At 48.2% G+C, this 27,404-nt stretch overlaps 2 protein-coding genes across 12 annotated transcripts in view; one reads left to right on the top strand and one right to left on the bottom strand.

Moving 5' to 3' along the window:
* Nucleotides 1–5,567, bottom strand: part of LOC140460839 (uncharacterized) — a 34,216-nt gene extending 28,649 nt beyond the window's left edge. For 9 of the 11 annotated variants that reach the window (XM_072555512.1, XM_072555519.1, XM_072555518.1 and 6 more), the window contains exons 1-2: nucleotides 5,415–5,567; nucleotides 985–1,794 (exon numbers count right to left, since the gene is read on the bottom strand). In XM_072555512.1, the coding sequence (XP_072411613.1) occupies nucleotides 985–1,161 (177 nt within the window). In that variant the 5' untranslated portion in view covers nucleotides 1,162–1,794; nucleotides 5,415–5,567. Of the gene's footprint in view, nucleotides 1–984; nucleotides 1,929–5,414 lie in introns of those variants that run through there. The other 2 variants (XM_072555514.1, XM_072555513.1) reach the window with 2 other exon arrangements.
* Nucleotides 5,568–5,639: 72 nt separating this feature from the next.
* LOC140460849 (interferon regulatory factor 8-like) overlaps nucleotides 5,640–27,404 on the top strand; it is a 129,151-nt gene continuing 107,386 nt past the window's right edge. The window contains exon 1 of the mRNA XM_072555539.1: nucleotides 5,640–5,709. The gene's annotated coding sequence lies outside the window, so the exon portion shown is untranslated. The remainder of the gene's footprint in view (nucleotides 5,710–27,404) is intronic.

Below are 27,404 nucleotides of genomic sequence, written 5' to 3'. Positions count from 1 at the left end.
CTCCCCCCCCTCCGTCTCTCTCTCTCTCTCCCCCCCCCTCCGTCTCTCTCTCTCTCTCCCCCCCCCTCCGTCTCTCTCTCTCTCTCCCCCCCCTCCGTCTCTCTCTCTCTCTCTACCCCCCTCCGTCTCTCTCTCTCTCTCTCCCCCCCCCTCCGTCTCTCACTCTCCCCCCCCCTCCGTCTCTCTCTCTCTCTCTCCCCCCCCCTCCGTCTCTCTCGCTCTCTCCCCCCCCCTCCGTCTCTCACTCTCCCCCCCCCCTCCGTCTCTCACTCTCCCCCCCCCCCTCCGTCTCTCACTCTCCCCCCCCTCCCCGTCTCTCACTCTCCCCCCCTCCGTCTCTCACTCTCTCTCTCTCTCTCTTCTCCCCCCCGTCTCTCTCTCTCTCTCTCCTCCCCATCCCTCTCTCTCTCCCCCCTCCGTCCGTCCGTCCCTCCCTCTCTCTCTCTCTCTCTCTCCCCCCCTCCGTCTCCGTCTCCCTCCCCCCTCTCTCTCCCCCCATCTCTCTCTCTCTTTCTCTCCCCCTCCGTCCCCGTCCCCGTCTCTCCCTCCGTCTCTCTCTCTCTCTTTCTCTCCCCCTCCGTCCCCGTCTCGGTCTCTCCCTCTCCCTCCCCCTCCCCCTCCGTCTCTCTCTCTCTCTCTCTCTTTCTCTCCCCCTCCGTCCCCGTCTCGGTCTCTCCCTCTCCCTCTCTCTCTCTTTCTCTCCCCCTCCGTCCCCGTCTCGGTCTCTCTCTCCCTCCCCCATTTATAATCCAGCTGATGGGCCAAGCTGTTGGTCACTGTCCCAGGAGGCCAGTGCAGCGTCTGAGTCAGGATCACGTGTTGTCTGACCTGGGCGCCCATGAAGGAACAAGGGCTGTCCACTGGAACCTAACTGCAGGAGGAATTCCCCTTCGATGGGAACGACCCCGTTTACTCCAGTCGTGACCCCTGACCCCCAGCTTCTCATTGCTGTTGGGTTGGAGAAGGGGACGGCATGGGTCTCACCTCAAAAATGGCGGCGTCCTTGTCGTGCCTGTAGTCCTGATGATTGGCGTGCTTCCAGGGGATCCGGAACATTCCGAGATTGCGGTCCTCCCAGACCAGGCCCGGATACCTCTCACTGTCCACTTGCTCGATCATCCACTGCTTCAGCCTGGGAGTGCTGCTCGGTACACCTGACATCCTGAGAGGCACAGAGAGTCAAGGCTGTGGGAGGGAGAGGGGGGAGAGAGAGGGAGGGAGGAGGGGGAGGGATGAGAGAGGGAGGGAGAAGAGGAAAGGAGGTAATGAGAGAGAGGGAGAGACAGAGGAGAGATGGGAGAGAGAGAGAGAGAGAGGACAGAGAGAGGAGAGAGAGAGAGAGAGAGAGAAGGGGAGAGAGAGAGAGAGAGAGAAAGTGAGGGAGAGAGAGAGAAAGTGAGGGAGAGAGAGAGAAAGTGAGGGAGAGAGAGAGAAAGTGAGGGAGAGAAAAATGGAGAGATGGCGAGAGTCCCTGAGTCTGAGTGTGAACATCCCAACTCCCCCCACTCACCTCAATGTGACCTCCTGAACCACCCTCACCATGGCCCACCCAGCATCCTCCCCCCTCTCATCCTGACCCTCCGAGCCCTCCCTGGGTCACATTCTGAGGGTGTGAGAGTGTGGAGCAGAAAGGTGCAGCGGACAGTGGAAGGACTGTAAGGACAGTGAGTGGATAGAGGGAAGAAGGAAATAGAGCGAGGATGAATGGAGTGCAGTGAAGGGACAGGAGGATGGGGGAGGTTTGTGGACGGGGTGCATAAGTGAAGTTAAGGGCTGGAGGGGGTGAGGCGATCTCTGTGGAAGAGACAGAGGGAGGGGAGGGTAAGGACTCACTGTGTTTCACAGACCGGGTCAACCAGGTCCAGATAAGCAATGACAGGGTTAACCAGTTAGTCTCTCCAGGATGATGTCCCACCTCCCTGACACTTCCCTTTACCCCAAATCCATGTTCAGGATCTGATGCTGGTTTTAAGGAAAAACAATTGAGATTTCTCCCTGGCAGACTTCCGTTTCCCCTGGTCCTGGTTCAGCAGCAGTTGGGTTGCTCTGTTATTTGTTGTTTGTGAAAAGTTCAGTGTCGCCCAGCTCACTGCCTCTGCTCTGACTGTCTAATGCCAGTCTCCTGCCCTCCCCTTTATAGACTCACTCGATCACAAGCTTTCCCTTTCTCAGCAGCACTCTATGGTAAGAATCGCACAGTTACACCCACCCCCACCCAGGATTGAAGAAATTCCTCCTCATCTCTGCCTTTAATGGGTGTCCCGCCCACTCAGATGATACCCTCTGATGCCTAGACTTTCCTGTAAAGGGAGACAACTTCTCCCCATCTACTCTGCCAAGTCCCCCAAAGGATCCTGTATGTTTCAATAGGCTCACCTCTCAATCTTCTAAACACTAACATGAAGAAAGTGACGACAGCACATGCTGGAGAGACAGAGTTGAGAAGGGTGGTGTTGGAAAAGCACCGCAGGTCAGGCAGCATCCGATCAGCAGGAGAAACGACACCAGGATGCCTGAAACATCGACTCCCCCGCTCCTCGGATGCTGCCTGACCTGCTGTGCTTTTCCAACGCCACCCTTCTCAACTTCAACACATCCAGACTACTCAACCTCTCCGCCCAAGATAGTCCCTCCATGTCCAGGATCAGCCGAGTGAACCTTATCTGAACTACCTCCAATGCTATTATGTCGTTCTTTAGATAAGGGGCCCAGAACTGTTCACAGTATTCTGGTGGTGGTCTGATTAGATGCCTCACACAGATTTAGCAAAACTTGCCCATACCCCATCCCCTCTGAATTAAAGACCAATGTTCCATTTGCCTTCCCCATCCCGATGATCCTTGGATGCTAATCCCTCTATCATTGCGAAAATACTGGAATCCATTTTTAATGAAAATGCATTTAGACAGTTTTAGTACAGTCAGGCAGAGTAAGCATGGTTTTGGGAAAGTGAAATGGTGTCTGATAAATCTACTAGAATCCTTTGAGGACCTGCTAAGCAGGGTAGATAATGGGGAGTCAGTAGATGTGAGGTATTTGGATTTTCAAAAGTCACTCAAGGTGTCATGTAGAAAGGTTATCAAGCCTGACAAAAATACCTGCTGGTGGAGAGTGATACATTCGCGTGGATAGAGGATTGGCTGACCAACAGGAAGTAGATAGTCAGAATAAACAGGTCAAACTGTAACTAATGGAATGCCACAGGGAGCAATGCCAAAATCTCAGCTATTTTCATCCTTATTAGTGACCTTGATGAAGGGACTGATTGTACCACAATCAAATTTGCAGCTGGCACAATGGGGTGGCACAGTGGTTAGCACTGCTGCCTCACAGCGCCTCAGTGTGTGGAGTTTGCACATTCTCCCCATGTCTGTGTGGGTTTCCTCCCAAACTCCAAAAACGTGCAGGCTAGGTGAACTGGCCATGCTAAACTGCCTGTAGTTTTAGGTAAAAGGGTAAATGTAGGGGAATGGGTCTAGGTGGGTTGCGCTTCGGCGGGGCGGTGTGGACTTGTTGGGCCGAAGGGCCTGTTTCCACACTGTAGGTAATCTAATATGAGGTTTGTAGGTAAAAACAATGACTGCAGATGCTGGAAACCAGAGTCTAGATTACAGTAGTGCTGGGAAAGCACAGCAGTTCAGGCAGCATCCGAGGAGCAGGAAAATTGACATTTCGGGCAAAAGCCCTTCATCAGGAGGTTTGGTAGAACAATACAAAGAATGTGCAAAAGGACAAAGATTAGTTAGCAACAATTTGCCAGGCTCATCATAATGCGCGAAAATCAGCAGTTTCCATTTGATGAATATTAGAAGGTTCTAATGGGATAGAATATTAGAAAAAGCAAGATATTCTTAAAAGGGAGGATGAGACTGCTGAACGCTCTGGGTGTTGTTGTACATGAATCACAAAGGTTTAAAAGGCAAGTATCACAAGTTATTAGGAAGGCAAGTGAAATGTTGCATTTTATTGTAAAAGGGTGGGTTTATCATGAATGCTATCATCCAATGTAAACTAGATTGGATTCCTTACAATACAGAAACAGACCCTTTGGCCCAAATCCACACCGACCCTCCGAAGAGTAATTCACCCAGACCCATTCCCCATATTTACCCCGACTAATGCACCTAACACTATGGGAAATTTAGCATGGCCAGTTCACCTGACCTGCACATCTTTAGATTGTGGGAGGAAACCAAAGCACCCAGAAGAAACCCACGCAGACGGGGAGAATGTGCAAACTCCACACAGACAGTCGCCTGAGGCAGGAATCGAACCTGGGTCCCTGGCGCTGTCAGGCAGCAGTGCAAGGAACCAGTACATCCATACAAGAGCATTGTAGCCAGCTCATGTAGCCAACCCATCTGCACAAGCGCTGGCAGCCATTTTCCCAGTTACTTGGCAATGAAGATCTGAAAAATGTGTCGCTGGAAAAGCGCAGCAGGTCAGGCAGCATCCAAGGAGCAGGAGAATCGACATTTCGGGCATAAGCCCGATTCTCCTGCTTCTTGGATGCTGCCTGACCTGCTGCGCTTTTGCAGCAACACGTTTTTCAGCTCTGAGCTCCAGCATCTGCAGAACTCACTTTCTCCTATTCAATGAAGATCATAAGACACAGGACCAGAAGTTGGCATCAAGTCCTCCACTCAATAAAGTCACAGCTGATTCAAAACTCCTCAACTCCACTTACCTGCACTTCCCCCCCCATAACCCTTGATTCAATTACTGACCAAGGAGCTGTCTACCACACCCTTGAATTTACTTAATGGCCCAGCCTCACTAGTAATCAAGTGTTTGGACTGACAAGTAACATCTGCATCACACAAATGCCAGATAATGGACATTACCAGCAAGAGACATTAACTACTGCCCCTTGACATTCAATGGTGCGACCATCACCGACTTCCGCACTATCCACTGATCAAACATTGAACATTAATACAATGCTACAAGAGCGGGTCAGAGGCTGGGAATCCCACAGGGAGTCTCTCCCCAAAGCCCTGTCCCACAGGTCAGGAGGGTGAGGCAATACTTCCCCACTTGCCCCGGACGGGGTGGGCTCAGGGGTCAGCTCCAACATCCCTGGAGAAGCTCAACACCGCCCATGGCCAGGGCCAGAGCCAGAGGTTGGCCTGCGGGATCACGTGCGCGGAGGCGGGGCTGGCGATGGCGGCCAAGCAGCGTCCACAATGCACCGCGCCGCTGAAAGCGGTCTATCTGCGGGCGCGGGGCAGGCCGGGAAGCAGCACCACCGCCGCCGCCGCCATTTTGAGGCTCGAGCCGAACGGGGCGCGAGGGAACATGGCGCTCGGCTCCACCCGCCCTCCATCACCACAACCACCACCTCCCTCGCCCACCCCCTTAAAACATCACAACTCCCGAGTTGGAGGGTCGGTTAGGAGTGACGTTTCGGTTACCGGTTGAATGGAGGGGGGGGGGGAGGTTTCGGTTTGCTCCGTCTCTGAGTACGTGTGTGTGTCTCTCTCTCTCTCTCTCGACCTTCCGTCCCGATGGCGGCGGCGGCGGCGGCGGCTCCTCCTCAGCGTCGACCGTTGGGCCGGAACCGCGCATGCGACTCTACTCGCGCAGCCCCCACCGCGCATGCGTATCACTCCCGGCGCAGAGGGGGCGGGGGCAGTGCCCACGCGCCCCGCTCCTCGTTCGCGCGCTCAACCCCGCAAATTCATGAATGGGAGCGTCTGCCATGGAAGTGTACATATAATAGCACACACATATAAACGTGTCTGTGTGCATGCACGCACGTCTGCATATATATATATATATGTCTGTATGCATTTTTGTGTCTGTGTGCATGTATTTATGTGTGTGTAATTATATGTATGTAAATGTGTGTATTTATATGTATGTGTGCATATTTATATGTGTTAATTTGTATGCATGTCTTTATATATTTTGTATGCATGTCTTTATATATTTTGTATGTCATTATATGTATGTCAATGTGTGTGCATTTCTCTGTATGAGTGTATTCATGTGCATGTGCACAGATCTCTGTTTGTTTTGACTTAAAGGGAAATTGCTGCAGGAACTCAGCAGGTCTGACAGCCCTTGTGAAACTGGGGAATGCTTCCGAGAGAGGAAAAGAGACCATCAGCCTGTGAGAAATAGGAACCGGAGTACCCCTCTCGGCCCCTTGAGCCCACTCTGCCATTCAGTTGGATCATGGCTTATCCCACTTCCCTCACCTCCATGTTCCTGCCCTTTCCCTGTAACCCTTGATTTGACTGATCACGAACCTGTCTCAGCCATAAATATACACAGCGATTCTTCCTCCATAGCTCTCTGAGGCAAGCTGTAACTGGCACTCCTTTATTCTGAGACTGTGTTCTCTGGCCCTAGACCGTCCCATGAGGAGAAACATCCTCCCAGCATTTACCCTGTCAAGCCCCTTAAAAATCACCTCTCATTCTTAAATGCCAGAGGGTACAGACCCAACCTGTTTAACCATTGCCAATCCCTCCAAACCAGAAATCGTCCAAATGAACCTTCACCAAACTGCTGCAGGGTGGTACGTTGGCTCAGTAGTTAGCAAAGCTGCCTCTTAGCACCAGGGACCCAGATTTTGTTCCACCTTTGGGCGACTGTGTGGAGTTTGCACATCCTCCCCTGTCTCTGTGTGGGTTTCCTCTGGGTGCTCCGGTTTTCTCCCACAGTCCAAAGATGTGCAGGTTAGGGTGGGTTGGCTGTGCTAAATTACCCATAGTGCCCAGGGATGTGCAGGTTAGGGTGGATTGGCCGTGGTAAATTACCCATAGTGCCCGGGGATGTGCAGGTTAGGGTGGATTGGTTGTGCTAAATTACCCATAGTGCCCAGGGATGTGCAGGTTAGGGTGGATTTGCCGTGCTAAATTGCCCATCGTGCCCAGGCATGTGCAGGTTAGGGTGGATTGGCCATGCTACATGTCCCACAGTGTTCAGGGATGCATAGGTTGGGTGCATTAGTCAGGGGTAAACATAAGGTAGGGTGAATGGTTCTGGATGGGTTACTCTTCGGAAGGTTGGTGTGGACTTGTTGGGCTGAAGGGCCTGTTCCACACTGTAGGGATTCTGTTCTCTGAATGGTGTGACATGAATGGGTTAGTTGTATTCCCACTGCCTATGAGCTTTCTTCCCTTGAGTGCCCATCCAATTTTCTTTTCAGGCTGTATGTTTGAGGAGCCAATGACGGCCATTCAACCCACTAAGTTTGCTCTGCCACTCAATGAGGCTGATCTGATCGTCCTCCACTCCCTTTCCTGTCTTTTTCCCCTAAATTCCCTTTCTGATTAAAAACGTCTCCCTCTCTCTGTCTCAGCCTTGAATACCCACAATGCCCCAGCTCCGACAGCCCCCTGTGGTAAAGAATTCCACAGATTCACTCCACCCCCACCTCAGAGAGAGAAGAAATTCCTCCCCATCTCTGTCTTCAATTGGCGACCCCCTCTGAGATGTCGCCCCCTAGACTCTCCCACACAAGTTGGGAAACAACCTCTCCACATCTCCCCCTGTCAGTCTGCCCTCCCCTCCGTCTGTCTCAATAAGGTCCCCCCTTGTTCTTCTAAACCCTATCGAGTACAGGCCCGACCGACTCACTCTCTCCTCATAAGGCAATCCCCCCCCGTCCCCGGGATCAGCCGAGTGAACCTTCTCTGGACTGCCTGCAATGACAGTGTATCTTTCCTTAGATGAGGGTCCCAGAACTATTCATAGTACTCCAAACGTGGTCTGACCAGTGCCTTGTATAGTTTTAGCAAAACCTTCCTCCATTTGTACTCCATCCCCTTTGAAATAATAGCCAATATTTGTCCTCCCTGTTCCCCGCTGAACTCGGATGCTAGCTTTTGTGATTCACGGACAGGGACTCGCGATCCCTCTGTCCTGCAACTTTCTCAATTTGAATATTGGTCAGCTCCTCAATTCTTACTGCCAGAGTGCATCCCCTTGTATATGTTGCAATGTTATATTCCTTTTTTTTAACCCACTCACTTAACCTTTGCAGAATCTGTGTGTCATCCTCACCACTTGCCTTCCAGCCTGTTTCGGTGTCATCAGCAAACTTGCTGATGGTTGATTCACTTCGATTATCCCAGCATTTCATGTATACATTGTAAGTAATTTGTCATCCCTTGATGCACTCCACCAGCTACTCAATTTGAAACTAATGATTCTGTGTTTGAGGACATCCGACAATTTTCCCAGATAATCGTCACATTTTTATACAACAATTAGTAGCTGGCCAACTTAAATTTGGTCAGTTTTTGTTTTGAAAACCTCCCTTCCCAACAACTTAAAGATCTGTCCTCAGTCTCTCTACTGTGACACTCTTAGTCAAGACCAGGGCACATATTTTTAAGGTGAGAGGGAAAAGATTTTAAAAAGACACGAGGGCAAATTTTTTTTTTTAAACACAGAGGGTGGTTCGTGTGTGGAATGAACTTCCTGAGGAAGTGGTGGATGTGGGTACAGTCACAATGTTTAAATAACATTTGGATAATTACATGAATAAGAAATCTTTGGAGGAATATGGGCTAAGCACAGGTAGGTGGGACTATTCAGTTTGGGATTATGTTCAGTGTGGACGAGTTGAACCAAAGGGTCTGTTTCCGTACTCTAGAACTTGAAGTGGACTTGTCCCAGAACAAACACTCTTAAGTACAGTATTTTTTCCTGAGTGCCTCTTTTTGCCATTGCTTAAAATGCCTGGCCATATCTGTCACCTCTGCCAGTGCAAACGTCTCTGCAGTTAAAGTTCTTTTAAGTGCTCTCTTCATTTTCCTGGTTCGCAGGCTAACAAGCTGTATATATCTCCCCAGCGAAAACGTAAGGTTGCCGTGCTTGACAAACCTGGCGGGGAGATCAATGGAATCAAAATGAATGCGAAGTACCTGTCAGACCCTGGAAATCTGAAATATAACTGCAGAAGGCTGGAGAAACTCTGCCTGAACTGACAGGCACTGTGGAGAGAGAAAATAGAGATAGTATTGCGACGCTTCTTCAGAGTACTTCTGGAGTCCTTTCGGTCCAACGAGTCCATGCTGACCAAAATCCCACACTAGACTAGCCCCACCTCTGCCTGCGCTGAGCCCATATCCCTCCAAACCTTTCCTATTCATGTACTTAGGCAAATGTCTTTTAAATGTTGTAAACGTACCCACATTTACCACTTCCTCAGGAAGTTCATTCTGCATGCGAACCACTCTCTGTGTAAAACAAAATTGCCCCTCGTGTGTTTTTAAAATCTTTCTCCTCTCACTTCCAAAATATGCCCCCTACTCTTGAAATCCCCCATTCGAGGGAAATGACACTTGCCATTCTTTTCTGGACCCCTCATAATTTTATAATCCTCTATAAGGTCACCCCTCAATCTCCTACGCTCCAGTGAAAAAAAACTCTGAGCCTATCCAGCCTTTTATAACTCAAACGCTCCATTCCTGGGAACGTCCTGGTAACTCTCGTCTGAACCCTCTCCACCTTGATAATTATCCTTCCTGTAACAGGGAGACCAAAGCTGGACACAGTACTCCAGACAAGGCCTCACCAACGTCCTGTATGACGTCCTGACTTCTATATTCAAAGGTCTAAGCAGAGAAGGCAAATGTGCTAAACACTTTTGTAACCATCCTATCTACATGTGACTTGAACTTCAAAGAATTATACCTGAACCCCTGGACCTCTCTGTTCTGCAATACTACCTAAGGCCCGATGTTTAAGTCTCGTCTTTGTTTGTTTTACCAAAATGCAACACCTCGCTTTTCTCCAAATTAAAATTCATCTCGCCACACCTCAGCCCATTGACCCAATTGATCAAGATCTCTTTGTAATCTTAGATAATCTTCTTCACTGCCCACTTATACCACCAATCTTCGTCTCATTCGCAAGCTTACCAACCTTGCCTTCTATATTCTCATCCAAATCGTTTATATTAATGACGAAAGTGGACCCAGCACCGATCCCTGTGGAACACTGCTGGTGACAGGCCTCCAGTTCATAAAACAACCCTCCAGCACCACCATCTGTCTCCTACTGTTAAGCAGAAAAACACACACACTCATAGAAACACAGACACAGCAGTGTCTTTAAGACAGAGATAGAAAGGTTTTGATTAATAAGGGGGAATGAAGGGTCACAGTGAGAAGGCAGCAGAATTGTGTTGAGAAACATTTCAGCCACGATCAAACAGCAGAGCAGATTCGACGGGCCAAATGGTCTTGACCTGTTCCAATTTCTTACGCTGTGTATTCTGAAGTTCTGATTCGACTTGAAACATTTACTCAGTTTCTGTCTCCCCAGCAGACGCTGCTAGGACCTGCTGAATTTCTCTAGGCTTTACTTGTTTTTATTCGGGAAGACTTGTCTATGTGGGAACGGGCCTGACTGGAAAACTGCTCCTTCTTGGAAGTGCAAGTGCGTGTTTAGATTACTTACAGTGTGGAAACAGGCCCTCCGGCCCAACAAGTCCACACCGCCCCGCCGAAGCGTAACCCACCCATACCCTCTCAGTTATATTTTCTTGAGGTCCGATTTTGCCTCCAGCACTTCCCCAATAGTATCATATTTTCAGAGTGACGCTTCTAATGTACACCCACTCTACTTTCTGTGCATTATTTCTCATTTGAGCTAATAGTAGGGGAGTGTTGTCGAACAGAGAGACCTAGGGGTGCAGGTACATAGCTCATTGAAAGTAGCACCACAGGTCGGTGAAGAAGGCCTTGGGTACGCTTGCCTTCATCCGTCAGCGCATTGAATACAGGAGTTTGAACATCATGTTCCAGCTATACAGCACATTAGGGAGGCCATGTGTGGAGTACTGCATACAATTCAGGCCGTTCTGCTACAGGTAGGTTAAGTTACTACATTTTACATTAGAATTAAGTCTCGGCACAACAGCGTGGGCCTAAGGGCCTGTTTTGTGCTGTGCTTTTCTGTGTCTATGTTCTACGTTCTAAACCAGAAAGGTTGCAAGAAAGACCTACAAGGATCTTACCGAGGTTGGAAGTTTGAGTTATAAGGAGAGGCTGAATAGACTGGGACATTTTTCCCTCGAGTGTAGGAGGCAGAGGTGTGACCTTATAGAGGTTTATAAGATTATGAGGAGCATAGATAAGGTGAATAGCCAAGGGCTTTTCCAAGGGGAGTCCAAAAGTAGGGGCATAGGTTTAAGGTGAGAGGGGCAAGTCATAAAAAGGACGTAAGGGGTCACCTTTTCACACAGAGGATGGTGTATATATAGAATGAGCTGCCAGAGGAAGTGGTGGAGGCTGGTATAATTACGTCATTAAAAAGGCATCTGGATGGGTACATGAAGAGAAAAGGTTTAGAGGAATATGGGCCAAATGCAGGCAAATGGGACGAGTTCACTTTAGGAATCCTGGTCAGCATGGACAAATTGGTGTGAGCATCTGTTTCCATCTGTCTGACTCCCTGACTCTTTCCCTGGTTCCAGTCTTTTGTGAGTATCTACCTCGTTTGATCAGAAGCCCATTAACATTCCGTTAGTCGACTGTTACTTCCAGATTATCCCAATTCAGCCTGATGTCTAATAGCTTCCAAACAGGAACTTCCAAATCTGAATTTCCTTATCAACTAATCTACTTCAAATTGCTTTAATACTTCTACTCCACAGGAAATTGTCTATGTGCAGGAAAGATGGTACAGTTGGGAAAAGAAGTGAGTCAAACAGTCAGGGCAGGCAGGGACAAAGCAGAGAACAAGGGAGGACTGATACATTAAACTGCATTTATTTCAATGCAAGGGGCCTAACAGGGAAGGCAGATGAACTCAGGGCATGGTTAGGAATATGGGACTGGGATATCATAGCAATTATGGAAACATTGGGTGAAACTGAGAAATAAGAAAGGGATGATCACCTTACTGGGATTGTATTATAGACCCCCTAATAGTCAGAGGGAAATTGAGAAAAAAGTTTGTAAGGAGATCTCAGTTATCTGTAAAAATAATAGGGTGATTATGGTAGAGGATTTTAGCTTCCCAAACATAGACTGGGACTGCCATAGTGTTCAGGGTTTAGATGGAGAGGAATTTGTTAAGTGTGTACAAGACAATTTTCTGATTCAGTATGTGGATGTACCAGCTAGAGAAGGTGCAAAACTTGACTTACTCTTGGGAAATAAGGCAGGGCAGGTGACTGAGGTGTCAGTGGGGGAGCACTTTGGGGCCAACGACCAAATTCTATTAGATTTAAAATAGTGATGGAAAAGGATAGACCAGATCTAAAAGTTGAAGTTCTAAATTGGAGAAAGGCCAATTTTGATGGTATTAGGCAAGAACTTTCGAAAGCTGATTGGGGGCAGATGTTCGCAGGTAAAGGGACGGCTGGAAAATGGGAAGCCTTCAGAAATGAGATAACAAGAATCCAGAGAAAGTATATTCCTGTCAGGGTGAAAGGGAAGGCTGGTAGGTGTAGGGAATGCTGGATGACTAGAGAAATTGAGGGTTTGGTATAGAAAAAGAAGGAAGCATACGTCAGGTATAGACAGGATAGATCGAGTGAATCCTTAGAAGAGTATAAAGGCAGTAGGAGTATACTTTAGAGGGAAATCAGGAGGGCAAAAAGGGGACATGAGCTTTGGCAAAGAGAGTTAAGGGGAATCCAAAGGGATTTTATGAAGGACAAAAGGGTAACTAGAGAGAGAATAGGGCCCCTCAAAGATCAGCAAGGCGGCCTTTGTGTGGAGTTGCATCTGTGTTTACTGCGGAGAAGGACATGGAAGATGTAGATTTGGGAAATAGATGGTGACATCTTGAACAAAGAACAAAGAAAATTTACGGCCCAGGAACAGGCCTTTCGGCCCTCCAAACTTGCTGATCATACCAACAGTATCCTCTTCCAGATAATTTATGTATATTACAAACAGTAGCCCCAACACTGAGCCCATCCAAATCTACAGTCTAGACCTGTCACCCAATTCCTAAGCATCTGTATCCCTCTGCTCCCCACCGACTCATGCATCTGTCCAGACACATCTTAAATGAATCTACCGTGCCTGCCTCTACCACCTCTGCTGGCAACGCGTTCCAGACACCCACCACCCTTTGTGTGAAGTACTTACAGTGTGTATCCCCCTTAAGCTTTCCATCTCTCACCTTGAAAGTGTGACCTCTCGTTATTGAATCCTTCACTCTATCCACACTATCTACACCCTTCATGATTTTGTAAACCTCAATCAGGTCCCCTCTCAATCTCATTTTTTCTAATGAAAACAAACCTAACCTACTCAACCTTTCTTCGTAGCTAGCACCTTCCATACCAGGCAACATCCTCGTAAACCTTCTCTGTACCCACTCCAAAGTGTCTACCTCCTTTTGGTAATGTAGCGACCAGATTTGCCAGCTCTTATACTCAATACCCCGTCCAATGAAGGCAAGCATACTGTATGCCTTCTTGACCACTCTGTCCGCCTGTGCAGCAACCTTCAGGGTACAATGGACCTGCACTCCCAGATCTCTCCGCCCATCAACTTTTCCCAAGGCTCTTCCGTTCATTGTATAATTCGCTCTAGAATTAGTCTTGCCTAAATGCATCATCTCATGTTTGTCTGGATTGAAATCCATCTGCCATGTTTCTGCCCAACTCTCCAGTCTATCCATATTCTCCTATATTCTCTGACAGTCCCTTATGCTTTCTGCTACTCCACCAATCTTTGTGTCATCTGCAAACTTGTTGATCATACCAACAGTGTCCTCTTCCAGATCATTTATGTATATTACAAACAGTGTAATATGTATATTACAAACAGTAGCCCCAGCACTGATCCCTGTGGAACACCACTGGTCACCTTTCTCCATTTTGAGAAACTCCCTTCAGCTACTACTGTCTGTCTCCTGTTGCTCAACCAGTTCTTTATCTACCTAACTGGAACACCCTGCACACCATGTGACTTCACTTTCTCCATTAGTCTACCATGGGGAACCTTATCAAACCCTTACTAAAGTCCATGTATATGACATCAACAGCCCTTCCTTCATCTATCAACTTGGTCACTTCCTCAAAGTGCTCTATTACGTTGGTACGGCACAATCTCCCCTGGAACAAAACCATGTTGCCTATCACTGATAAACCCGTTCTTTTCTAAATATAAATAGATCCTATCCCTCAGTACTTTCTCCAGCAACTTTCCCACCAGTGACGTCAGGCTCACTTGTCTGTAGTTACCCAGAATATCCCTACTACCCTTCTTGTACAGGGGGACAACATAAGCAACCTTCCAGTCCTCCGGCACCTCACCTGTGTTAAAGGATGCCACAAAGATATCTGTCAGGGCCCCAGCTATTTCCTCTCTTGCCTCCCTCAGCAACCTGGGATAGATCCCATCTGGTCCTGGGGATTTGTCCACCTTAATAACCTCTATCCTACCCAACACATCTTCCCTACTTATGTCAATGTGATCCAGACTAATGAAACTTCTATCTCTAATCTCAAGATTCATCATGTTCCTCTCCTCAGTGAACACTACTATGACTACAATGTAGTGACTACAATGACTACAAAGTAATCATTCAGAATCTCACCCATTCTCTCAGGTTTGACACACAGCCTTCCTTCATTATCCTTTAGTGGATCAATCCTTTCTCTAGTTATCCACTTGCTTCTTATATAAGAATAAAATGCTTTGGCATTCTCCTTAATTCTGCTCGCTAAAGCTATTTCCTGACCCCTTTTAGCCCGCTTGATTCCTCATTTAAGACTTGTCCTACTCTTCCGATATTTCTCCAGGGCCCGTTCTGTTCTTAGCTGCCTAGACCTTATGTATGCTTGCCTTTTCCTCTTGGCTAGTCGTACAATTACTCCTGTCATCCACGGTTCACGAATCTTGCCCTTCCTATCCTTTGCCTTCAACGGGTCATGCCTATCCTGCACTATCTTTAATCTATCTTTGAAAGCCTCCCACATCTCAAATGTGGACTTCACTTCAAATAGCTGTGTCCAATCCACACATCAGAGCTCCTGCCTAATTTTGATAATAATTGGCCTTGGCCCAGTTTAGTACTCTTCCCTGAAGGACCACTCTCATCTTTATCTACGAGTACTCTAAAACTTACAGAATTGTGGTCACTGTTCCCAAAGAAATCCCCCACCACAACTTCTACCACCTGTCCTGGCTCATTCCCCAGTCCCAGGTCCAATATGGCCCCTTCCCTCGTCCATCTATTGACATACTGCTCTAGAAAACGCTCCTGGACGCTTCTTACAAATTCGACCCCATTCAGACATCTGACGCTAAGTGTATCCCAGTCAATGTTGGGAAAATTAAAATCTCCCATCACCTCTACCCTATCGCCTCTACATCTTGCCATAAAATGTCCATATTACAGAGGAGGAAGTGCTGGATGTCTTGAAAGACATAAAGGTGGATGAATCCCCAGGACCAGATCAGGTATACCCTGGAACTCTGTGGAAGTGAGGGAAGTGATTGCTGGGCCTCTTGCTGAGATATTTATATCGTCATTAGCCACAGGTGAGGTGCCGGAAGACTGGAGGTTGGCTAACGTGGTGCCACTATTTAAGAAAGGTGGAAAGGACAAGCCAGAGAACTATAGACTGGTGAAGCTGACCTTGATGGTGGGCAAGTTGTTGGTGGGAATCCTGAGGGACAGGATTGACATTGTATTTGGAGAGGCAAGGACTGATGAGGGATATTCAGCATTGCTTTGTGCATGGGAAATCATGTCTCATGAACTTGATTGAGTTTTTATTCAAGAAGTAACAAAGAGGATTGAAAAAGGCAGAGCCATAGACATGATCTATATGGACATCAGTAAGGTGTTTGACAAGGTTCCCCATGGGAGACTGATTAGCAAGGTTAGATCTCACGGAATACAGGGAGAACTAGCCATTTGGATACAGAACCGGCTCACAGGTACAAGGCGGAGGGTGGTGGTGGAGGGTTGCTTTTCAGACCGGAGGCCTGTGACCAGTGGAGTGCCACAAGGATCAGTGCTGGGCGCTCTACTTTTCGTCATTTACATAAATGATTTGGATGTGAACATGGTGAATTTGCAGATGACACCAAAATTGGAGGGTGTAGTGAACAGCAAAGAAGGTTACCTCAAACTACAACAGGATCTGGACCAGATGGGCCAATGGGCTGAGACGTGGCAGATGGAGTTTAATTCAGATAAATGTGAGGTGCTGCATTTTGGGAAAGCAAATCTTAGCAGGACTTATACACTCAATGGTAAGGTCCTAGGGAGTGTTGCTGAACAAAGAGACCTTAGAGTGCAGGTTCACAGCTCCTTGAAAGTAGTGTCGCAGGTAGATAGGATAGTGAAGAAGGTGTTTGGTATGTTTTCCTTTATTGGTCAGAGTATTGAGTACAGGAGTTGGGAGGTCATGTTACAGCTGTACAGGACATTGGTTAGGCCACTGTTGGAATATTGCATGCAATTCTGGTCTCCTTCCTATCGGAAGGATGTTGTGAAACTTGAAAGGGTTCAGAAAAGATATACAAGGATGTTGCCAGGGTTGGAGGGTCTGAGCTATAGGGAGAGGCTGAACAGGCCGGGGCTGTTTTCCCTGGAGCGTTGGAGGTTGAAGGCTCACCTTACAGAGGTTTATAAAATCATGAAGGGCACGGACAGGATAAATAGACAAAACCTTTTCCCTGGGGTCGGAGAGTCCAGAACTAGAGGTTTAGGGTGAAAAGGGAAAGATATAAAAGAGACATAAGGGGTAACGTTTTTTACACAGAGGATGGTACATGTGTGGAATGAGCTGCCAGAGGAAGTGGTGGAGGCTGGTACAATTGCACCATTTAAAAAGCATCTGGATGGGTATATGAATAGGAAGGGTTTAGAAGGAAACGGGCCAGATACTGGTAAATGGGACTAGATTGGGTTGGGATATCTGGTCGGCATGGACGAGTTGGACTGAAGGGTCTGTTTCCGTGCTGTACACCTCTATGACTGTAATTGGGTCAATGGGCTGAAGAGTGGCAGATGGAGTTTAATATGGATAAATGCAAAGTATTACATTTTGGTAAAACAAAGCCAAGACGTATGGGTCAAGTGCTTGCAAATGGGGCTAGGTCGGGTTGGGATATCTGGTCGGCATGGACAAGTTGGACCGAAGGGTCTGTTTCTGGGCTGTACATTTCTATGACTCTAAGACTTATGCAAGTAAAAGTAGAGTCTTGGGTAGTGTTATAGAACAGAGAGACGTAGGGGTTCAGGGACATAATTCTTTGAAGTTTGCATCGCATATAGATCGGGTAGCTAAGAAGGCATCTATCATGCTTACTCCCATCGCTCAGACCTTTGTTTGTGGAGTTGGAACAGGATATTGGTGAGTCCTCTTCTGGAGTACTGTGTCCAGTTCTGGTCGCCCTGTTACAGGAAGGATATAGTTAAGGTGGAGAGGATTGAGAGAGATTTCCCAGGATGTTGCCGGGACTGGAGGGTTTGAGTTATAAAGAGAGGCTGGAACTTTATTCACTGGAGCTTAAGAGTTTGAGGGGCAACCGTATTGAGGTTTATAAAATCATGAGTGTTATAGATACAGTGTATGGTGGGTGTTTTTTCCTAGGGTGAGGGATTTCAAGGCTACGGGGCAGATTTTTAAGGTGAGAGGATAAAGATTTTAAAAAGACATAAGGGGCAATTTTTTTTTACACCGAGAATAGTTCGTGTGGAATGACTTGAGGAAGTGGTGGATGCGGGTATAGTTGCACTGTTTAAAAGACATTTGGATAAGTACATGAATAAGAAAGGTTTGGAGAGATATGGGCCAAGCGCAGGCAGTTGGGACCAGCTTAGTTTGGGATTATGGACTGGTTGAACCGAAGGGTCTGTTTCTGTGACTCTCTGACCGATGTTCTCCTGGTGAGACAGTCCGATGTCACCCTGCTCCTGGCCAGTAAAGGAGGCCCTTGTAGGCATTAGGCCAACTTGGGGACGTAGGAGAATGTGAGGACTGCAGATGCTGGAGATCAGTGTCGAGAGTGTGGTGCTGGGAAAGACACAGCAGGTCAGGCAGCGTCCGACAAGCAGGAGCATCGACGTTTCGGCTATAAGCCCTTCATCAGGAGTGAGGCTTGTGGGCTGGGGGCGCTGAGAGATAAATGGGAGGGGAGTGGGTTTGGGGGGAAAGGTCTCTGAGAAAGCGATAGGTAGATGAAAGTGAGGGAGAAGGTGATAGGTCAGAGGGGGAGTGATGGACAGCTCCCCCCCCCACCCCACTCCCATCCCATTTATCTTTCAGCCCCAGCCCACAAGCCTCACTCCTGATGAAGGGCTTATGCCCGAAACGTTGATTCTCCTGCTCCTCGGACACTGCCTGACCTGATGTGCTTTCCCAGCACCACACTCTCGACTTGGGAATGTGCCAAGGACCAAGAGAGGGGATTGAAAGGGGAGGGTTTCTCGTAACCGTAAGTACATACCTACAGCCAGAAGATGTACCTCCAGCCAGTAGAGGTGAACCTGTCGTGAAATGATTGGATAAGATGGTCATGTTTACTGACCTGGAATGTAGACTCCGTGAACACATTTGGATAGAGATATTGATGAATAAATGTGGAACCTTTTAGTTGGATGTTATTATCTGTGGAAACAGTAAAAGCCTGTTACCTGTAAAAATAGTACAAGGCATTTGCTTCTTGAATAAAGATTTGAGCTGTGTACCATCTTTGTGATTTGTATGTCCCTTATGCATAAATGAGTAACAATTAAAGGAACCTGAATCCTATCTGATCTAAAGAAGGAATAAAGAATTAGAAAATAAGCACTACCGCAGTTAGGCGGTAGTGTGGGGGTTAAGAAAAAAAAAAAAGAAAAAAAAAAAGTAGAAGGAAAAAAAAAAATAAGTAGGGGATTAGCCCGGGAAAAAAGATAAGTAGGAAAGAAAAAAAAAAAAAAAAAATAAAGAATTAGAATGGCCTTCTCACCAGGCTACATCCTGGTGAATCTGTTCTCTTGTACAATCACCTCCTTCCTGTAGTGCAGTGACCAGAGCTGCGCACAGTGCTCCAGCTGAGGCCTACCTCCATCATGGCCTCCTTGCTATTGTATTCAGTGCCTTGACTAATAAAGGCAAGCATCCCTCATGCCTTCCTTACCACCTGTTCGACCTATCGTGCTGTCTTCCGTGTCCTGTCGACATGGACACCAAGATCCCTCCAATCCCAGAGTCCAGCCATTCATCATTTACTCCCTTGCCTGGTTAGCCCTCCCAGAATGCATCACCTCACACTGAATCAGGATTCAACTCCTTTCGCCACTGGTCAGCCCATCTGGCCAGCTCATTACACATACATCAATCCTGGACTCGTCCCAACAGACGGAGTAATCAAAACAATTCCCCAGTCAGCCTCAGTTGCAGACCCAGGTTGACAGAAATCATGGACAAGGTTTCTGGACTGAACAAGGATCACTACTCATTGCAAGTAGTTCAGGGCTCCAGCTACAGGTAAAGTTATAAACCATAAGACCATATAAAGATCATAAAATACAGGAGCAGAATTACTCCATTTGGCTCAACAAGTCTGCTCCACCATTTGACCATTTCTGCTGTGTTTCTCAACCCCACTCTCCTGCCTTCTCCCTGTAAACTTTAATCCTCTTGCCAATCAAGAACCTATTTCTCTCTGTCTTTAATACACTCAATGACTTGGGTTGTACAGCTTTCTGCAGCAATGAGTTCTACAGAGTCACCACCTTCTGGCTGACACAATTTCTCCTTTACTCACTTCCCTTTGCTCGGAGGCTGTGCCCTCAAGTCCTAGTCTCTCCTACTAGTGAAAACAGCTTCTCCAGTTCCACTCTCTCCAGGCCTCTCAGTATTCTATAAGTTTCAATGAGGTTCCCCCCCCCCCCCCCCCCCCCCGCCTCCCGCCTCAATCTTCCTAAATTCCATCAAGTACAGACTCAACTGCTCCTCAAATGACAAGCCCTTCAGCCCCAGGATCATTCTTGTGAACCTCCTCCGGACTTCCACCAGTGACAGCACATCCTTCCTCAGATACGGGGCCCAAAACTGCTCACAATATACTCGATACGGTCTGACCACAGCCTTAACAGCCTCACTTGATCTTGCATTCTAGAAATAAATGCTAACGTTGTATTTGCTTTCCTAAATGCCAACTGAACCTGTTTGTTAACCTTAAGAGAATCCTGAACTAGGGCTCCCAAGTCCCTTTGTGCTTCAGATTTCCAAAGCCTTTCCCCACTTCGAAAATAGTCCGTGACTCTACTCTTCAAAGTGCAGAACCTCAAACTTCCCCAAATTCTATTCCGTCTGCCATTTCTTTGCCCATACTCCTAGCCTGTCCCAAGTCCTTCCGCAGCCTCCCCAGTTCCTCAACAGTACCTGTCCCACCAGCTACTTTGGCAATTTAGCAACAATGCCCTCAGTTCCTGCATCCAGATTGCGAACATTTAACGTGAATAGTTGTGGTCCCAACACTGACCCCTCAATCCCACTAGTCACCGGCTGTCTTCCTATAAAAGACCCCTTTATCCCCAGTCTTTGCCTAACTGTCAGTGTATAACTCTACATATTCTTACTCTAACATTCTCATTCACAACACTCATACACGACGTAGGTTATGGGTTGAGGAAAACACGGACGACAGTTCCATGGTTCCTGTTCACAGATGATCCCTTATGATACTTAAGCTTGTCAACACGTTGCTGTTCAATCATCTCCCCCTGGATGCTGCCAGTGGTTTCCATCGCGTTGTGTGGCGCTATCACGGTGCTAAGTGGGACAGACTTTGAACATGATCTAGCAGCTCCAAGACTGGGCATCCGTGTAGCCATCAGCAGCAGCGGAACTGTACTCCCGTCCAATCTGCAACCTCGTGGCCCGGCATATCCCCCACTCAACAGCAAGCCAAGGGGTGAACCCTGGTTCAATGGAGAAGTGTAGGAGGACATGCCAGGATCAGCATTAGGCGTACCTAAAAATGGGGTGCCAACCAGGTGAAGCTACCAGACAGGTCTACCTGCGCGCCAATTGGCATAAACTGCAAGTGATAGACGGAGCTAAGCAATCCCACAACCAACAGATCAGATCGAAACTCTGCAGTCCTTCCATGTCCAGTCGTGAATGGTGGTGGAGAATTAAACAACTCACTGGAGGAGGTGGTTCCACAGATATCCCCACCCTCCATGATGGAGGAGCCCAGCACATCAGTGCAAAAGATCAGGCTGATGCATTCGCAACGATCTTCAGTCAGAAGTGCCGAGTTGATGATCCATCTTGGGCTCCTCCAGTGGTCCCCAGCATCACAGACACCAGTCTCCAGCAAATTCGCTTCACTCCACGTGATATCAAGAAACAGCTGGAGGCACTGGATACTGCAAAGGCACTGGGCCCTGATAACAGTCTGACAATAGGACTGACGATGTGTGCTCCAGAACTTGCTGCTCCCCTAGCCAAGCTCTTCCAGTTCAGGTACTACACTGGCATCTACCCGACAATGTGGAAAATCGCCCAAGTATGTCCTGTACGCAAAAAGCAGGACAAATCCAACCCAGCCAATTACCGCCCAATGTGTCTGCTCTCTACTATCAGTAAAGTGATGGAAGGAGTCACCAACAGTGCTATCAAGCAGCACCTACTCAGCAACAACTTGCTCGGTGACGCCCAGTTTAGGTTTTTCCAGGGTCATTCAGCTCCTGACCTCATTACAGCCTTGGTTCAAATGTGGACAAAAGAGCTGAATTCCAGGGGGGAGGTGAGAGTGACAGCCCTTGACATCAAGGCTGCATTTGAGCGTGTATGGCATCAAGGAGCCCTGGCAAAACTGGCATCAGTGGGTATCGTGGGGAAACACTCCGCTGGTTAGAGTCATAACTGGCGCAAAGGAAGATGGTTTGTGGTTGTGGAGGGTCAGTCATCTCAGCTCTAGGACATTTCAGCAGGAGTCCCTCAGGGTAGTGTCCTAGACCCAACAATCTTCAGCTGCTCCATCAATGACCTTCCCTCTGTCAGAAGGTCAGAAGTGGGGATGTTCGCCGATGATTGTTCAGCACCTCAGATACTGAAGCAATCCATGCTCAAATGCAACAAGATCTGGACAATATCCAGGCTTGGGCAGACAAATGGACAGTAACATTTGCACCACACAAATGCCAGACAATGACAGTCACCGATAAGAGACACTCTAACCACCACTCCTTGACATTCAACGGTATTACCATCACTGAATCCCCTCACTGTCAACATCCTTGGGGTTACCATTGACCAGAAACTCAACTGGACTCACTACATAAACACAGTGACTACAACAGCAGGTCAGAGACTAGGGATACTGTGGTGAGTAACTCACACCCCAACATGCCAAAGTCTATCCACCATCTACAAGGCACAAGTCAGGAGTGTGATGGAATGCTCCCCACTTGCCTGGACGGGTGCAGCTCCAACAACACTCAAGAAGCTTGACACCATCCAGGACAAAGCAACCCACTTAATTGGCACCCTATCTACAAACATTCAATCCCTCCACCACTGGCCCTCAGGAGCAGCAGTGTGTACTATCTACAAGATACACTGCAGAAATCCACCAAAGATCCTTAGATAGCATCTTCCAAACCCATGACCACTTCCATCTAGAAGGACAAGGGCAGCAGGTACTTGGGAAGACCATCACCTGCACATTCCCCTCCAAGCCACTCACCCCCCCTGACTTGGAAATAAACCTCTGTTCCTTCACTGTGGTTGGGTCAAACTCCTGAGATTCCCTCACTAACAGCATTGCGAGACTACCCACAGCAAGTGGACTGGAGCAATTCAAGAAGGCAGCTCATCACCACCTTGTCAAGGGCAAATACGAACGGGATATCAATGTTGGCCAGAATGCGATGCCCAATTCCAGAAATGAATAAAAAAAAGAGGCACAGGGTGGTTGGTTCACTTATACAAGGTCTCTGGCTTATCACTGAAGGGTTACAGTTTACAACAAGAAAGATGAATTGCTTTTGTTCGAGTTGAAAATGGTCGTTAGCTGCAGAGAACAGGGAGATCGCCCATGATAGTGGTGGACTTCTCCGTCTACCACTTTCCTACTAAAACCACACTGTGATTGGTTCTCAGCCCGGTGTGGCAGTATCTCACCATGTGATTAGTTCTCAGCCCGGTGTGGAGGTATCTCAGTATGTGATTAGTTCTCAGCCCGGTGTGGGGGTATCTCAGTATGTGATTAGTTCTCAGCCCGGTGTGGGGGTATCTCAGTATGTGATTAGTTCTCAGCCCGGTGTGGGGGTATCTCAGTATGTGATTAGTTCTCAGCCCGGTGTGGGGGTATCTCAGTATGTGATTAGTTCTCAGCCCGGTGTGGGGGTATCTCAGTATGTGATTGGTTCTCAGCCCGGTGTGGAGGTATCTCAGTATGTGATTAGTTCTCAGCCCGGTGTGGGGGTATCTCAGTATGTGATTAGTTCTCAGCCCGGTGTGGGGGTATCTCAGTATGTGATTAGTTCTCAGCCCGGTGTGGAGGTATCTCAGTATGTGATTGGTTCTCAGCCCGGTGTGGAGGTATCTCAGTATGTGATTAGTTCTCAGCCCGGTGTGGGGGTATCTCAGTATGTGATTAGTTCTCAGCCCGGTGTGGGGGTATCTCAGTATGTGATTAGTTCTCAGCCCGGTGTGGAGGTATCTCAGTATGTGATTAGTTCTCAGCCCGGTGTGGGGGTATCTCAGTATGTGATTAGTTCTCAGCCCGGTGTGGGGGTATCTCAGTATGTGATTAGTTCTCAGCCCGGTGTGGAGGTATCTCAGTATGTGATTAGTTCTCAGCCCGGTGTGGGGGTATCTCAGTATGTGATTAGTTCTCAGCCCGGTGTGGGGGTATCTCAGTATGTGATTAGTTCTCAGCCCGGTGTGGAGGTATCTCACCATGTGATTAGTTCTCAGCCCGGTGTGGGGGTATCTCACCATGTGATTAGTTCTCAGCCCGGTGTGGGGGTATCTCAGTATGTGATTAGTTCTCAGCCCGGTGTGGGGGTATCTCAGTATGTGATTAGTTCTCAGCCCGGTGTGGGGGTATCTCAGTATGTGATTAGTTCTCAGCCCGGTGTGGGGGTATCTCAGTATGTGATTAGTTCTCAGCCCGGTGTGGGGGTATCTCAGTATGTGATTAGTTCTCAGCCCGGTGTGGGGGTATCTCAGTATGTGATTAGTTCTCAGCCCGGTGTGGGGGTATCTCAGTATGTGATTAGTTCTCAGCCCGGTGTGGGGGTATCTCAGTATGTGATTAGTTCTCAGCCCGGTGTGGGGGTATCTCACCATGTGATTAGTTCTCAGCCCGGTGTGGGGGTATCTCACCATGTGATTAGTTCTCAGCCCGGTGTGGGGGTATCTCAGTATGTGATTAGTTCTCAGCCCGGTGTGGGGGTATCTCAGTATGTGATTAGTTCTCAGCCCGGTGTGGGGGTATCTCACCATGTGATTAGTTCTCAGCCCGGTGTGGGGGTATCTCAGTATGTGATTAGTTCTCAGCCCGGTGTGGGGGTATCTCAGTATGTGATTAGTTCTCAGCCCGGTGTGGAGGTATCTCAGTATGTGATTAGTTCTCAGCCCGGTGTGGAGGTATCTCAGTATGTGATTAGTTCTCAGCCCGGTGTGGGGGTATCTCAGTCTGTGATTAGTTCTCAGCCCGGTGTGGGGGTATCTCAGTATGTGATTAGTTCTCAGCCCGGTGTGGAGGTATCTCAGTATGTGATTAGTTCTCAGCCCGGTGTGGGGGTATCTCAGTATGTGATTAGTTCTCAGCCCGGTGTGGAGGTATCTCAGTATGTGATTAGTTCTCAGCCCGGTGTGGGGGTATCTCAGTATGTGATTAGTTCTCAGCCCGGTGTGGGGGTATCTCAGTATGTGATTAGTTCTCAGCCCGGTGTGGAGGTATCTCAGTATGTGATTAGTTCTCAGCCCGGTGTGGGGGTATCTCAGTATGTGATTAGTTCTCAGCCCGGTGTGGAGGTATCTCAGTATGTGATTAGTTCTCAGCCCGGTGTGGGGGTATCTCAGTATGTGATTAGTTCTCAGCCCGGTGTGGGGGTATCTCAGTATGTGATTAGTTCTCAGCCCGGTGTGGGGGTATCTCAGTATGTGATTAGTTCTCAGCCCGGTGTGGAGGTATCTCAGTATGTGATTAGTTCTCAGCCCGGTGTGGAGGTATCTCACCATGTGATTAGTTCTCAGCCCGGTGTGGAGGTATCTCAGTATGTGATTAGTTCTCAGCCCGGTGTGGGGGTATCTCAGTATGTGATTAGTTCTCAGCCCGGTGTGGGGGTATCTCAGTATGTGATTAGTTCTCAGCCCGGTGTGGGGGTATCTCAGTATGTGATTAGTTCTCAGTCCGGTGTGGGGGTATCTCAGTATGTGATTAGTTCTCAGCCCGGTGTGGGGGTATCTCAGTATGTGATTAGTTCTCAGCCCGGTGTGGAGGTATCTCAGTATGTGATTAGTTCTCAGCCCGGTGTGGAGGTATCTCACCATGTGATTAGTTCTCAGCCCGGTGTGGGGGTATCTCAGTATGTGATTAGTTCTCAGCCCGGTGTGGGGGTATCTCAGTATGTGATTAGTTCTCAGCCCGGTGTGGAGGTATCTCAGTATGTGATTAGTTCTCAGCCCGGTGTGGGGGTATCTCAGTATGTGATTAGTTCTCAGTCCGGTGTGGGGGTATCTCAGTATGTGATTAGTTCTCAGCCCGGTGTGGGGGTATCTCAGTATGTGATTAGTTCTCAGCCCGGTGTGGAGGTATCTCAGTATGTGATTAGTTCTCAGCCCGGTGTGGAGGTATCTCACCATGTGATTAGTTCTCAGCCCGGTGTGGGGGTATCTCAGTATGTGATTAGTTCTCAGCCCGGTGTGGGGGTATCTCAGTATGTGATTAGTTCTCAGCCCGGTGTGGAGGTATCTCAGTATGTGATTAGTTCTCAGCCCGGTGTGGGGGTATCTCAGTATGTGATTAGTTCTCAGCCCGGTGTGGGGGTATCTCACCATGTGATTAGTTCTCAGCCCGGTGTGGAGGTATCTCAGTATGTGATTAGTTCTCAGCCCGGTGTGGGGGTATCTCAGTATGTGATTAGTTCTCAGCCCGGTGTGGAGGTATCTCAGTATGTGATTAGTTCTCAGCCCGGTGTGGAGGTATCTCAGTATGTGATTAGTTCTCAGCCCGGTGTGGAGGTATCTCAGTATGTGATTAGTTCTCAGCCCGGTGTGGGGGTATCTCAGTATGTGATTAGTTCTCAGCCCGTTGTGGAGGTATCTCAGTCTGTGATTAGTTCTCAGCCCGGTGTGGAGGTATCTCAGTATGTGATTAGTTCTCAGCCCGGTGTGGAGGTATCTCAGTATGTGATTAGTTCTCAGCCCGGTGTGGGGGTATCTCAGTATGTGATTAGTTCTCAGCCCGGTGAGGAGGTATCTCAGTATGTGATTAGTTCTCAGCCCGGTGTGGGGGTATCTCAGTATGTGATTAGTTCTCAGCCCGGTGTGGGGGTATCTCAGTATGTGATTAGTTCTCAGCCCGGTGTGGGGGTATCTCACCATGTGATTAGTTCTCAGCCCGGTGTGGAGGTATCTCAGTATGTGATTAGTTCTCAGCCCGGTGTGGAGGTATCTCAGTATGTGATTAGTTCTCAGCCCGGTGTGGAGGTATCTCAGTATGTGATTAGTTCTCAGCCCGGTGTGGAGGTATCTCAGTATGTGATTAGTTCTCAGCCCGGTGTGGGGGTATCTCAGTATGAGATTAGTTCTCAGCCCGGTGTGGAGGTATCTCAGTATGTGATTAGTTCTCAGCCCGGTGTGGGGGTATCTCAGTATGTGATTAGTTCTCAGCCCGGTGTGGAGGTATCTCAGTATGTGATTAGTTCTCAGCCCGGTGTGGAGGTATCTCAGTATGTGATTAGTTCTCAGCCCGGTGTGGGGGTATCTCAGTATGTGATTAGTTCTCAGCCCGGTGTGGAGGTATCTCAGTATGTGATTAGTTCTCAGCCCGGTGTGGGGGTATCTCAGTATGTGATTAGTTCTCAGCCCGGTGTGGGGGTATCTCAGTATGTGATTAGTTCTCAGCCCGGTGTGGAGGTATCTCACCATGTGATTAGTTCTCAGCCCGGTGTGGGGGTATCTCAGTATGAGATTAGTTCTCAGCCCGGTGTGGAGGTATCTCAGTATGTGATTAGTTCTCAGCCCGGTGTGGAGGTATCTCAGTATGTGATTAGTTCTCAGCCCGGTGTGTAGGTATCTCAGTATGTGATTAGTTCTCAGCCCGGTGTGGAGGTATCTCAGTATGTGATTAGTTCTCAGCCCGGTGTGGGGGTATCTCAGTATGTGATTAGTTCTCAGCCCGGTGTGGGGGTATCTCAGTATGTGATTAGTTCTCAGCCCGGTGTGGGGGTATCTCACCATGTGATTAGTTCTCAGCCTGGTCTGGAGGTATCTCAGTATG

Source organism: Chiloscyllium punctatum, chromosome 36, assembly GCF_047496795.1.
Source record: "Chiloscyllium punctatum isolate Juve2018m chromosome 36, sChiPun1.3, whole genome shotgun sequence".
In the NCBI taxonomy this organism is placed as follows: Eukaryota; Metazoa; Chordata; class Chondrichthyes; order Orectolobiformes; family Hemiscylliidae; genus Chiloscyllium; species Chiloscyllium punctatum.
Note: the sequence above shows the minus strand (reverse complement) of the source record. Positions and strands in the feature narration are given on the sequence as shown.